The sequence below is a fragment of the Neovison vison genome, chromosome 8, assembly GCF_020171115.1.
Source record: "Neovison vison isolate M4711 chromosome 8, ASM_NN_V1, whole genome shotgun sequence".
NCBI lineage: Eukaryota > Metazoa > Chordata > Mammalia > Carnivora > Mustelidae > Neogale > Neogale vison.
Window position 1 is genome coordinate 1,232,457 of NC_058098.1, and position 11,627 is coordinate 1,244,083.

The window sequence follows — 11,627 nt, forward strand, 5'->3', positions numbered from 1 at the left end:
CAGGCCTGCAGGCCGCTTTGCATCTTCTAGAAGGAACAGCTCAGGTAACTGCATAGATGGTTCTCATGTGTCCAGGGGAAAATTCAGTGACACGTGGCTGTGTCCTTCACGGAGCGGGAAGTGGGAAGGGAATGGCTGCTGGGCCTCGTCCTTCCTGGCTGGAAGGACCGTCACCCTGGTCACGTGCCATTCTTTTTTTTTTTTTTATGTTAATAATTTTTTTTCCAATTTATTTATTTTCAGCATAACAGTATTCATTATTTTTTCACCACACCCAGTGCTCCATGCAAGCCGTGCCCTCTATAATACCCACCACCTGGTACCCCAACCTCCCACCCCCCCGCCACTTCAAACCCCTCAGATTGTTTTTCAGAGTCCATAGTCTCTCGTGGTTCACCTCCCCTTCCAATTTACCCAAAAGCACATACCCTCCCCAATGTCCATAACCCTACCCCCCTCCCCCCAGCAACCCACAGTTTGTTTCGTGAGATTAAGAGTCACTTATGGTTTGTCTCCCTCCCTATCCCATCTTGTTTCATGGATTCTTCTCCTACCCACTTAAGCCCCCATGTTGCTCACGTGCCATTCTGCACGTGCCCTGCTTGCTCTCTCCCTGGTGTCTGTGACTCACACGCATCCACCACCAGCTCAGGACCCTTGGAATCCAACGGGAGGTTTCTGGGGGGTCCTCAGCACGGAGGGGGACCCACCGGTGAGGGGTCAGCCCTTCCGGGGAGAAATCCGACAGCGTTCTCGGGAAGTGCCCGTGGGTGGGGGATGCGCCGTCACACGGCGCTCTGCAGCCGCGGGGCCGAGCAGGAGCCCCGGAGGTCCACGGGGCTGTCGGAGGCCGAGGACTGGCTGGGCAGAGAAGCTGCCAGGCCATCGGGAGACTCCGAGGGGGACTTGTACAAGAGGCAGGCGGTGGTGAAGAACAGGAAACCCAGCACCTGCGGGGAGAGGGGGAGCTCGCTGGGCCACACCAGAGCGGCCTGCCCCGCCCCAGCCCCGCTCCGAGGAGAGCACCCTTCTTCCTGCAGAACCCTTGTGAGGACCACAACGCTCTTCGTGAGGGACCGAACACGCCATTTGACTCAAAGCAGGACCCAGAGGAGGTGGAGGGCTTCACGGGCTGAACGGAGCCTCAGCAGAGACGCCCCAGCCCCGACCCTCAGAACCTGCCGCTGGAAAGAGGTCTTCGCAGATGTGCCTGCAGTTAAGGATCTTGAGATGAAATCACCCTGGCTTTGGGCTGTGTCCACCTGGCATGCCAGGTGCCCTTACAGGAACAAGGACACACACAGGGAGAAGACCACATGACCCGGGGGGCAGAGAAGACGCAGCCCGGATCACCCCCGCCGCCCCGCAGAGCTCCCCAAGGGACCGGACCCTGCGCCACGTGGGTGTGGGACCTCTGGCCTCTAGAGCTGAGGAAACCATAAATATTTACAGTTTTCAGCCCCGGGTTTGTGGCCCTCGCTCAGTGCTGCCGAGACGCACGGAGCTCACGGCCCCGCAGGGCTCCCACGCGGAGGGCCCTGGGCACGCCGGCTGCCGCCTCTCTCACCTTGTACGCCAGCCCCGTGATGAGCATGTACCGGCTCATGGCCGAGTTCTGGTACACGAAGCAGGAGCCTTGCTGCCCACACTGGTCCTGCCAGAGCAGGCACGCCTTGTCAATCACCCAGCCGAAGGCGATGGGTCCTGGGATGCCCCCTGTGAAGAGAGGCCCGTCAGTCCCGGCCATGCGCCGGGCAGGCACGGCAGGCGGGCTGCGCTGAGATCCCGACTGTGTGGGTTCTCAGAAAGGGGGGCCTCGGTCTTCAGTGATCTCAGGGGTGCAAGGTGGGCTTCAAAGCTCCCTTCTGGGGGGACCTCTGAGGCCCTTTGTGCTAAGGAGAAGCCGCCTTCTGGGCAAACCAATGACCATGGGTCCCTCTAGTGGACTGTTAGGGAATGGCGTCCCTCGTTCACTGGGCAAAGGCCACCTGGGATGCACACCAGCCAGGTGAGGAGACAAATGGTGGGTGCCCTTGTGCAGTGAACACACTGCGCAACTGTACCACTCCACAATGCAGTGCACAGTACCTAGGGTTCTAACCACAATCCACTGGATTCCCAATGCAAAGGATCTCTGCCGGTCACAGACACACCTGAAACGGAAGATAGCAGCATCAACACTCAGCAGAGGGTGGCAGTGTACCTCGTCACACCCCCAGGCCTGCAGCCAGGTCCTGGCCCAGCCCCCAGCCACGTCACTGCCTCCCAGGGTGGGAAGCCCGGTGCAGAGGCAGCTCGCTCTCTTGGGGGCCCCCGCACGTACCCTGCGGGATCTGCAGAGCTCCAGCGCAGCGTGCTGCAAGGGAAGGCTCTGGACCAGGGTGAAACCCAGGCCCGGGGCTTACCGTAAGGTTGCCGTCAGTGCAGGAATGCTGCTGAGGAATGTAAAGATAATTACAACGAATATGAAAACCAGAAGGAGGGGCTTTCTTTGACAAGTTGAAGTGCATTTCCCTGCAGTAGCATGGCCAAAACCAGAGGAAAAATTCTGAGGGACACAGCTACAGTCTCGGTACACCTGAGGAGCGCAACAACAGCGCCGATTACCGGAGGCAGGGGCAGGGGCCCTCCCGGAGTGCGGCGCCTCGGCTCACGGGCAGCAGCCGGACTCACCTTCCGGCCATCCGCGCCGGGCGCCGCCTCTCCAGGGCAGCCCGCGTGGCAGGGGGAGTAGTAGGTGAGGCCGTTGGAGCTGCACACGGGGCTGTAGTGCTCGGGGCGACAGGCGCACGCGGCGTTGCAGGCGGCCGTCAGCTCCAGGCGGCCTTCGGGCAGGGGGCTGCGGGCGGGAGACAAGGCGGCGGTGGGGTGGGGCCAGCACTGGAGGCGGGGGGGGGGGGGGGGGGGGAGTGTCCGGCCTCAGGACTCGGCCAGGCGGCCACGAGGGCTCCAGCCGAGGAAGGTGCTTCCCACGCACGGGATCGCTGGAAACGCCCACGCCACACGCGCCACGGCCCGTTCTGCTGCGACTCCCCGGCCACGTGCGCATCCCTGGCGCCGTCGCAGCAGAGGCAGCGTGTGCCCGGGGCCCAGAACACCAGCACCACGAGAGGACCCAGGCCAAAACCCTCCGCCGTGGCGCCAGCCCCCCAGCTGCAGACCCACGTCCACACAGATCGTGTGTGTGCACGCACAGCGGTGATCACGGACACGTTTTCCTCGTTTTCACTCCAATAGGAAACCCCATCCGGCCATCTGGTCCTTCCTGCCTGCCCTCGGGCACCGGACTGTGCAGCGGCTGCAGGCCCAGCTCCCACCTCCCTCCCATGGCGGCAGAGCCCTCGTGGGGGCCACGGCGGTGGAGCCGGTCCCTCTCCACCAGCCCCGCGAGAGGACCGTCCCGCCACGGCATGCTTGCACTCTGCGCGACCTGTCCACGCGACCTGTCCACTCCACAGGGAATCCCAGGAGGGGCTGCCCAGCCCACAGCAGGCCGTCCACACCTGCTTTTGCTCTTCCCCAAGTGCCAACAGAGGGCTGTTGCTCTCACATCCCTATGATGGGGGACACGTGAGAGCCGACCCGGGGCCACTTTCCATGTGCACACGTGGAGGGGAGCTGGACAATCACGGTCTCGCTTCCAGACCAGAATGCTGGGCTCAGGGCTTCTTAAGGGCTGACGCTGGGCTGTCTCTGCATGACCGTGAGCCGATGTCTTGCGGCTGTGACCCTCTCCAAACAGTGACCAACTGCCAACCCCACCTTCCCCATCCCTCACTGCCACTAGTGCCCCCGATCGGTGTGCTGGGCGTCCCCCCCAACCCCCAGTGCCGCCCGACCCTGACCTGCCGTTGTAGTCGGCTGTCACCCCCGCCATGGGCGCGTTGGGGCACTGGACGAAGAACACGAAGGTGGCCAGCAGGCTGGTCAGGGTGCAGAGCACACACAGCTTGACGACGCCCGCACCGCGGAGCCTGCACTTGTTCACAAGGAAGCCGCCCAGAAACGTTCCACCACCGCCTGCTGGCACCACCAGGTATCCTGCCAGAGAGGGGTGCTCAGCGTGGTCCTGGGGGGTGCAGGACAGGGCCGGCAGCCCACTGGCTCTTCTTGTCCCCAGGCTACGGGGGCGAGGGCAGAGACAGAGGCCCAGAGCCGTCCATCTGTCCATGCAGCAGCCGCTGGTTGGGGGCCGCTGGGGGAGCTTTGGTCCTGGGACCCCCAGGAAGGACACCCGGCCACCTGGAGGTGGAAGGACGCAGGGGCAGGGCAGGTCTGCGAGGGGGAGAGCCCAGTGGCCCCTGCCTGCCTGATGGGGCGGCCCCCAGCACAGCGTGTCCCCTGGCCCACCCAGGCTCACGGGCATGGCCAAGCCCGAGCGTCCAGCTGTTCAGGGGGGCACCACTGCCTAAACCCCTTCTGCAGTGAGCCAGGGACGACGAAGGCCCAGGCCCTGCGGGGAGCACAGACAAGCTGGGTTCCCCCGTGTCCCCCCCAGAGCAGATCCCCTCCAGGAGGGTCTGCCGAGAGAACTGGCCAGCACGCTGCGGTCGGCACTCCCACCTCTCGGGAAGGACCATCGGGTCCACGTGGTGACACCGCTGACCGACTCCTGCTCCTGGGGCGCTCCCTGCAGGACCACAGGCCCACGAGCCCTCACGCAGAGCTGGACTTCCCAAAGATACTCCAAAGACCCCTCACCCATCTGAGAACTCACGAAAAGGCAGAGGACCCTCCAAGATGCCACAAGTGTTCTCACCAAACAAGGTGGCGGCTTCTGAGGCGCTCAGGCTAAACTGGGACTCCAGGAACTTGGGGCCAAAGGTGGACATGCCGGCGATGAGCGTGGCCTCTGTGGCCCCAGCCAGACAGAGCAGGACGAATGCAGGGTTTTTCAGGAGGAGCCAGATGGAGCTGGATGGGGAAGAAAGAAGAGACAGAGGGTCAGAGTGGGCCAGAGCAGGGTGTGTGGAAGTACTGTTCCCGTGGTCCCATCCACCTGAGGACAGAGAGGCCCTGGGTCTGAGAGGGGAGTGGAGTGGGCTGTGAGCTGTGGCCACTCTGCCTCCATCCCAGAGAAACTGAGAGAGGGTGTGAGGCTGGGCTTCAGCTGGTGGGGAACGGGCTCCAGGAAACAGAGCTGCTAAACTGGGGAAGAGCCTTATCAGTGCTCTCCCCCCTCCAGTGCGGGGAGACCCTGAGTGCATGGTTCAGTGACCTGCGGGGCAGCTGTGACGACCCTGGCAGATGGCCTGAACCAGGAGCCGGGGGCTGGGGGAGGTGCTGTCCCACGTCCAGGGCTCACCAGGCCCCCACGGAAAGGGAATGGGCACGGGGGGGGCCCTTCCCAACTACCAGCCCTGGAGAAGGGGGGACAGAGGGGCCCCTCCAAGGAGGCTCCGGGTGGACATGGCCGCCCCCCTGTTCCTCTTGGTGCATACTTGGTGGGGGCGGTATTGCCGGATCCCGAGGGAGGATCTTGGCGTCGGCGCCCCGGACCTGGCCCACTGATTCCCCAGGGAAGCTGGCCTTGCTCCCTCGCTCTGGACAGGGAATGGGACCCCTGCATGGCCCTGGGGGACACTTGGCCTCAGGTCTCACTGTGGCCAACTCTGAGAGCGTCAGGCATGAGCTCTGGCAGCTGAACCCCTATGTCCCCGCCGAGGGACGGGCTGGGCACCGAGGCCTGCCCCACACTGCCTGGCCTTGGGATGGGCACCAAGTTTCTTTGAGGTCCACTTGCTCTGGCTAAACTGGGGCTCTGCATCTTGTTGGGGTTCAGGCCTAGCAGGGCCCGAGTGCTGGTCACTGCCGAGTAAATGTCAAGAATGGCACAGAAAGGGGCGCCCGGGTGGCTCAGTGGGTTAAAGCCTCTGCCTTCGGCTCAGGTCATGATTCCAGGGTCCTGGGATCGATCCCCACATCGGGGGGTCTCTGCTCAGCAAGGAGCCTGGTCCCCGCTCCCCCGCTGCCTACCTCTCTGCCTACTTGTGATCTCCGTGTGTCAAATAAATAAATAAAATCTTAAAAAAGAAAAAAAAAAAAAAAAAGAACGGCACAGAACAAGAGAGACTCCTTAAGGAGTCTTTCCTCTGAGCAGAAAACATGAAAATCACAGCCATGGGGTCCGGAAGTAAAGACGCTCAGCCTCTGAGCTGAGGGGGGCTCAGCCTCTGTGGGGGGCTCTCCCGCCTGCCCGTCCCGGCTCCCCGAGCCGTCCCGAGCCATCTGGCCACTGGGCAGCAGGTGCCTGGACTAGGCCCCAAGGTGTTTGCGGGAACGGTTGTCCCTGACCCCGGGGCTGGTGAGCGAGGTGGGCTGGGGGCAGAGGTCTCTCTGGAGCCCCCGGTCCTGGCAGGCCGGGCCGTCTCGCTCCTGCACCGAGGGAAAAGCAGGTCGTGGCCACGAAGGACACCATCCGACTGCGGCTGGGAGCAGCTCTGAGCGGCCCCCTGGGCTGAAATTCTCAAACCTGCGGCTCAGAGCTGTTCTCTGAAGAGAGCAGGTACCAGTGCTGTCCTCGGGAGCCCCAGCCCCAGAGACCCGGCTTCCAGGGGTGCCTCTGGTCCCCCTGCGCCAGCTGGAGATGGCCGCCCTCATCTCGTGCACCTGTCACAGCAGCTGCGAACACCTTCGCGCTCAAACTCTCTTTTTAGGACGCAGGCCGACAGTGAACAGACGTCGGAACCTGCAGCCTCGGCACCGGGGCCTGGAGCAGCGTCCAGGAGGGAGCTAAGGACAGAAACTCCCCTGAGCCCCGGCATCTCCCGCGGGCAGTGCTCACACTCACCCCGGGGCCATCCCCCACCCTGGTTCTCAGCAAAATTGACTTTCAGGCTTGAAGACTGATAACAATTCTCTTCGGTTTGGCACTTGGGTCCCATGTCCAGGAAGGGAAGGAGATGCCCCCAGAGTGGGTGCCGGGGGACAGGGGCTTGGCTGGATTCTGCACTGGCCCCGGCCCCGGACCTCGTCTGCTGGGCTCTTAGGTGTGGGGGACGCCCTGGGTTGGGCTGGTCCCCTCCCCGTGAAGCTAACAGGATTCCTTACCAATAGCTGGTTCGGGGAGCTAAGCCTGGGCACAAACCTCTTGGCCGCCATCCCCGGGGCTGCTGACCTGCTGGGGCGCCAGGCCGGGGGCAGGGAATGGAGGTTCTGCTCCGGTGTGGGCAGACTGGCTGGGCTGGCCCCCCACAGACGGTCTCGTACCCCTGGCCCCTGCGGTCCTGGGCAGCTCAGCCTGCTCCGGGGGTGCCCTCAGGAGTGGGCAATGCTATGCTGGTCTCACGGGAAGTGGGAAGCTGGGGAACCAAGCCCTAAATGGGTCAGGGGCCACCCCCCAACCCGTAGCAGGAGAGCCCCGTCTCCTCTGCATGAGGGAAGCAAAGCAGCAGACAGCAGACAGCGCGGGGCCCTCCACGGAGGCCACCTTTGATCCTGATACCCCTTCACATCGCCATGGCAAACACAGGCAAAAAGGACTCATTCCCGCCACTAATAGCCCCCAGCCCCCTGAGGCCGGTTAGACATGACCGTTACTGGGCTGAGGCCCCGGAGTCCTGGAGGGGCAAGCGGCACGCAGTGACCCCGAGGACCCAGGCTGGCCACCGTCCGCAAAGCCGGGGCAGGTCACACCCAAGGAGGAAGGGAGAGCACAGGAGGGCAGGGGCTGTTGCAGGGCCGTGAGGGCAGAGCCGGGGATAATCCCTCCTCCCAGGGTCCTCAGCGACCTTGAGGCGCAGGCGGGGGTGGAGGGGTGAGGGGGCTCAAGCCCGGAGCCCAGCAGGTGGCACTTCCTGATGGTCAGAGACGCAGGAGGGAGCAGCTGGCCCTCCCACAGGACCAGCCCTGGGAGGACCAGCTCCGGCTGCTGCTCCCGAGTCTCCCCGTTTTGGGGCAGAGACCTGAAGTGCCCGGGGTCATGCGGGAGTTTTAGGATCTGTGCGCTGACCACGTGGCCCTGGACGGCTCACACGGACTCTCCTAGCTTGGGGTCAAGATCTGGCGGGTGCAGACCTCCCCAAGGGTCCTCAGGACACGGGACACAGGGGAGAGGCACACAGCACCCCCCGGAAGGGACTTACAGAGGCAGATCTCTGATGGTTTTCCCGAAGCCGGGGCTGCTGGCAGCCTTGTGACTGCTGTCCTTCCACTGGTGTGTTTCAGACACTCTCATGACCACGGAGCGTTGGGAGCCTGGAAGCACAGAGATGTCAGCGGGGGTCGGAGACCGAGGGCGTGGCTTGGAGCCCCTCCCCGCTCCCAGGTCTGGGAAGGTCCCGGGGACAGATGTGGTACGGGGCTGCAGCACGGTGACCGCGGACCTGGTGGGGGAGAGCAGCAGCAGGACCCGCCCCGCGACCAGGGGGGACAGAAGGAGCTTCAGACTCGGAGGGGCCACGGCGGGGATGGAGCCCGTGGCCAGAGGCACGGGGCAGGCCAGCCCTGCAGGACGGGGGCCCAGACGGTCCGGGTTCCCCGCCAGCCCAGAGGAGGAGAAGAGGGACGCACCCACCTGGCAGCTGCCGGGGGTAGCCGAGGATGGGGATGGCGGTGAGGAAGGCGGCGGCCCCCGCCCCCAGGAAGCCCACCCACCAGGCGCCGACCCACAGTGGGTTCTCGGTGGTCAGCTCCGTCCTGTGGGGAGAGGCACGTGGGGTCAGCGTCCCGTCCACGGGCACACAGGGCACCCGCGCCGGCCATCCTTCTGCATACGGGTCCGTGAAAACCCAAGCCTCCAGGTGGGTGGCCATGGGGTGTGCAGTGACTGGAACCCACACGGGACCTGCACCCCCTCCCCCACCTGCCCTCCTGCCTCCTCCAGCTGGCCGCTCCGGGCCTGTAATCTGTCTAATAAACGGGTCATCTAGTGAGCGAGGCACCTTCCCGAGTCCCGTGCGTGAGCTATTCAAGTGGCTCATCTCGCCCAAGAGCGGGATCGTGGAGCCAGCATGGACGGAGGCTGCGGGCACCCGGCACCCGAGGCTGGTGTCGGCTGCTGGGGGGTCTCCTGCGGGCTCTGCACTGAGTCTGGGAAGTCTGTCAGAACTGGGTTGAATTTGGGGTGCCCGGTCGGCGTCAGGGAGACCCCACGGGGAGGAGTCACCCTGGCAGCTCGGAAGTCCACAGCCGCCCCGCCCTGGGCCTCAGAGAGACGGGTCCCGGTGTCGCCTGGCTCCGGGGAGCTGCGGACCCGCCACGCCGTCCCTGCCCCCAGGCCCCCGGTCTGCCACACACCAGGGAGGCCCCTCAGCCCCCACAGCGCCGTGCTGTCCCAGGGAGCAGCAGAGTCAGGACACTCACCGGCGGCCGATTTCGGTGTAAACGTTCAGCAGGGCGCCTCCGATCAGGTAGCCGGCGGCTGGGCCGAGGATGGCGGCCGTGTAGAAGACAGCTGCGGAGAGAGGGGAGCTGCGGAGGGGCCCCGGGGCCACCGGAGAGGAGGCCCCCCGCAACAGGGCGCCCTCTGCCCCACGGCTCCGGCCCTTCAGCCCAGGGCTCGTGTCCACACAGCCTCCACCGTGTTGGAGATCTGGCTGCTGTCAACGTTCCGCTTTTATTTTTTGTTTATTTAATTTTGGTTTTTTAAGCAGACTCTGCAGCAGCAAGGAGCCTGACGCAGGGCTTGAACTCACAACCCTGAGACCAAGACGCGAGCAGCGCCCACGGACGGAGCCACCCAGGCGCCCCTGCTGCCGACTTTTAAGAAGTACTTCTACAGATTTCCTGTCAGAGGCAGCGGCAGGCCGCACCGGACTCTGCATCCCTCGAGGGGGCAGACGTCCCCAGGGCCTCGTTGTGTGGGCCGGTGCCCCGTCGCAGTGACGGGACCCCGTGTCCCTGGGTCGGCACCGCTGAGCCGCTTGGAAGGACAGAGCCCAAAGTGAAAGGAGGAAGCCAGAGTTGGCGCACGAGGTGTGGCCAGGCCCCGGGTGCCGGCCGGTCTCCCTCGAAAAGCCTGGCCTGGCAGGAGGGACGCGGGGACGTGGTGGGCACGAGGCTGAAACCCAGAAACCTCAGTCCGTGTAAACGTGGGGATCTTGGGAGGAGCAGAGTCTCGGGCTGGCCGACCCCGGCCCCGGGGGAAGGCCGCGCGCACCTGCGGCCTCACCCGTGACCACGCGTGGCCAGCGAGGACGGAGGACGTGCCTGCCCCGTGCCCCGGCAGCCGCACTCACCGATGTAGACCGGGGAGTAGCTGGACTTGACGTTCTCGTCCAGGTAGGTGACGCCCAGCGTGTAGAGCGGCGTGGCGCCCACGCCGTGCAGGAACTGGCCCAGCATGAAGACGACCCGGTACCCGGACAGGCCCGAGGCGCGGTCCCGGCACGCCACGCTGCGGTTGGCCCGGCACGTCCCCACGCCCTCGGCCACCTCGGCCTCGTAGGCGCCCGCGGTGAAGTGCGGCAGCGTGAACAGCAAGGAGCCGGCGCCCAGGACCAGCACGCCCCGGCCCAGCCAGCGGGGCTTGTGTGCACCGCCCCCGAAGTAGCTGACGAAGGTGAGGCACAGGCAGGTGGCCACGTCGTAGCAGCTGGCGATGAGCCCGCTCTGGTGGCTGTGCAGGTCGAAGCGGCGCTCAATGGAGGTGACCACGGTGTTGACGAAGCCGTTGACGGTCATGCCCTGCAGGAAGGCCGCCGCGCACAGGAAGAGCAGGAAGCCGCGGGGCGTGTTGAAGGCCTGCAGGCACCTGGGAGCGAAGGCCCCCCAGCCGCACGCCGCGCTCTGTGGCCTGGCCGCCACATAGCGCATCTCGGGGGGCGTCCGGGGGCCGTGCTTCTCAGCCTGGGGCAGGCACAGTGGCCGGCTGCAGGCATCCAGGGGGCTGCGCACGGCAGGACCCAGGGTGCCGTGGCTCCGGGGTGAGCCGAGGGAAGCCCGCCTGCTGGGGGGTCCGTGGCCGCACCCGCCGTCCGTGGCTGAGGCTTGGCTTGGGAAGACCAGCTGTGGCTTGGAGACCAGGGGCTTGTCCCCCATCGAGTGCTGAGGCATCTCCGCCCGGGGGGCGCAGGGGGCAGCTACAGAAGCCGCCCGAGGGTAGTCCAGTGGCTGGTTTGTTCTGTGAGAAGAGCTTCTGGTTAGAAAACGTACGTGGACGCTTGACCACACCGACATCTCGGAGAGAACATGCCCCGTCCTGTGCCTGGTCCCTCGGGGCAGCCGGTGGCTCTGCTGCCCACACCCCAGTCTCATGGGGCTGACCTTCTGCCCCTCCTGCATCCAGGGCCACGCCACCAAGACCCACACACCTGAACAAGGCCACAGTCGACGCCCGTGCGGGTCCCGGGGCCACCCTGACCCACCCAGTCCCCCGTGGCCTCTGCTCGGTGGGCGTGAGCTGTGCTCGCTGCTCTGGAGGGACCGCCCCGGTGGACAGGGCCCCCATGCTGTCCAGCCTCGGGTCCTCATTAAACTCACACGCCTCCAGCACTCGTTTGGTCCGGAGTCTGGAGGGCAACGAGGGAAGGCGTGGCAGCAGGGTCGCGCCCTTGCACTCGCTGCCACGGCAGGTTTTCAAGATGTCACTTCGAGACACGTGTGCGGTGACACGGACAAGTTAGGAAGAAAAGGCACCCGCGCCCCCTCTGTCTGCCGCTCCCTACCCAGCCCCGTTCCAGGGGCCC

The 11,627-nt window shown here is 65.1% G+C and overlaps 1 protein-coding gene across 1 annotated transcript; it reads right to left on the bottom strand.

Moving 5' to 3' along the window:
• Positions 1 to 506: 506 nt before the first annotated feature.
• SLCO4A1 (solute carrier organic anion transporter family member 4A1) lies at positions 507 to 11,412 on the bottom strand. The gene is made up of 11 exons (XM_044262272.1): positions 10,179 to 11,412; positions 9,304 to 9,394; positions 8,516 to 8,637; positions 8,085 to 8,196; positions 4,760 to 4,914; positions 3,846 to 4,041; positions 2,674 to 2,839; positions 2,406 to 2,578; positions 2,089 to 2,153; positions 1,568 to 1,716; positions 507 to 950 (listed from the first exon to the last, which is right to left on the bottom strand). The coding sequence occupies exons 1-11, from the start codon at positions 11,410 to 11,412 to the stop codon at positions 786 to 788; spliced, it is 2,628 nt and encodes an 875-aa protein (XP_044118207.1). The 3' UTR covers positions 507 to 785.
• Between the last annotated feature and the right edge of the window lie 215 nt (positions 11,413 to 11,627).

What these genes read in the sequence shown, in the direction of transcription:
- SLCO4A1 (XM_044262272.1), bottom strand. Translation starts at nt 11,412, where the DNA reads ATGAGGACCCGAGGCTGGACAGCATGGGGGCCCTGTCCACCGGGGCGG. An exon ending in CTACTCCCCGGTCTACATCG is followed by an intron (nt 9,395 to 10,178) that starts GTGAGTGCGGCT and finishes CTCTCTCCGCAG; the next exon opens with CTGTCTTCTACACGGCCGCC. An exon ending in GCACTGACGGCAACCTTACG is followed by an intron (nt 2,154 to 2,405) that starts GTAAGCCCCGGG and finishes CTTCCGTTTCAG; the next exon opens with GTGTGTCTGTGACCGGCAGA.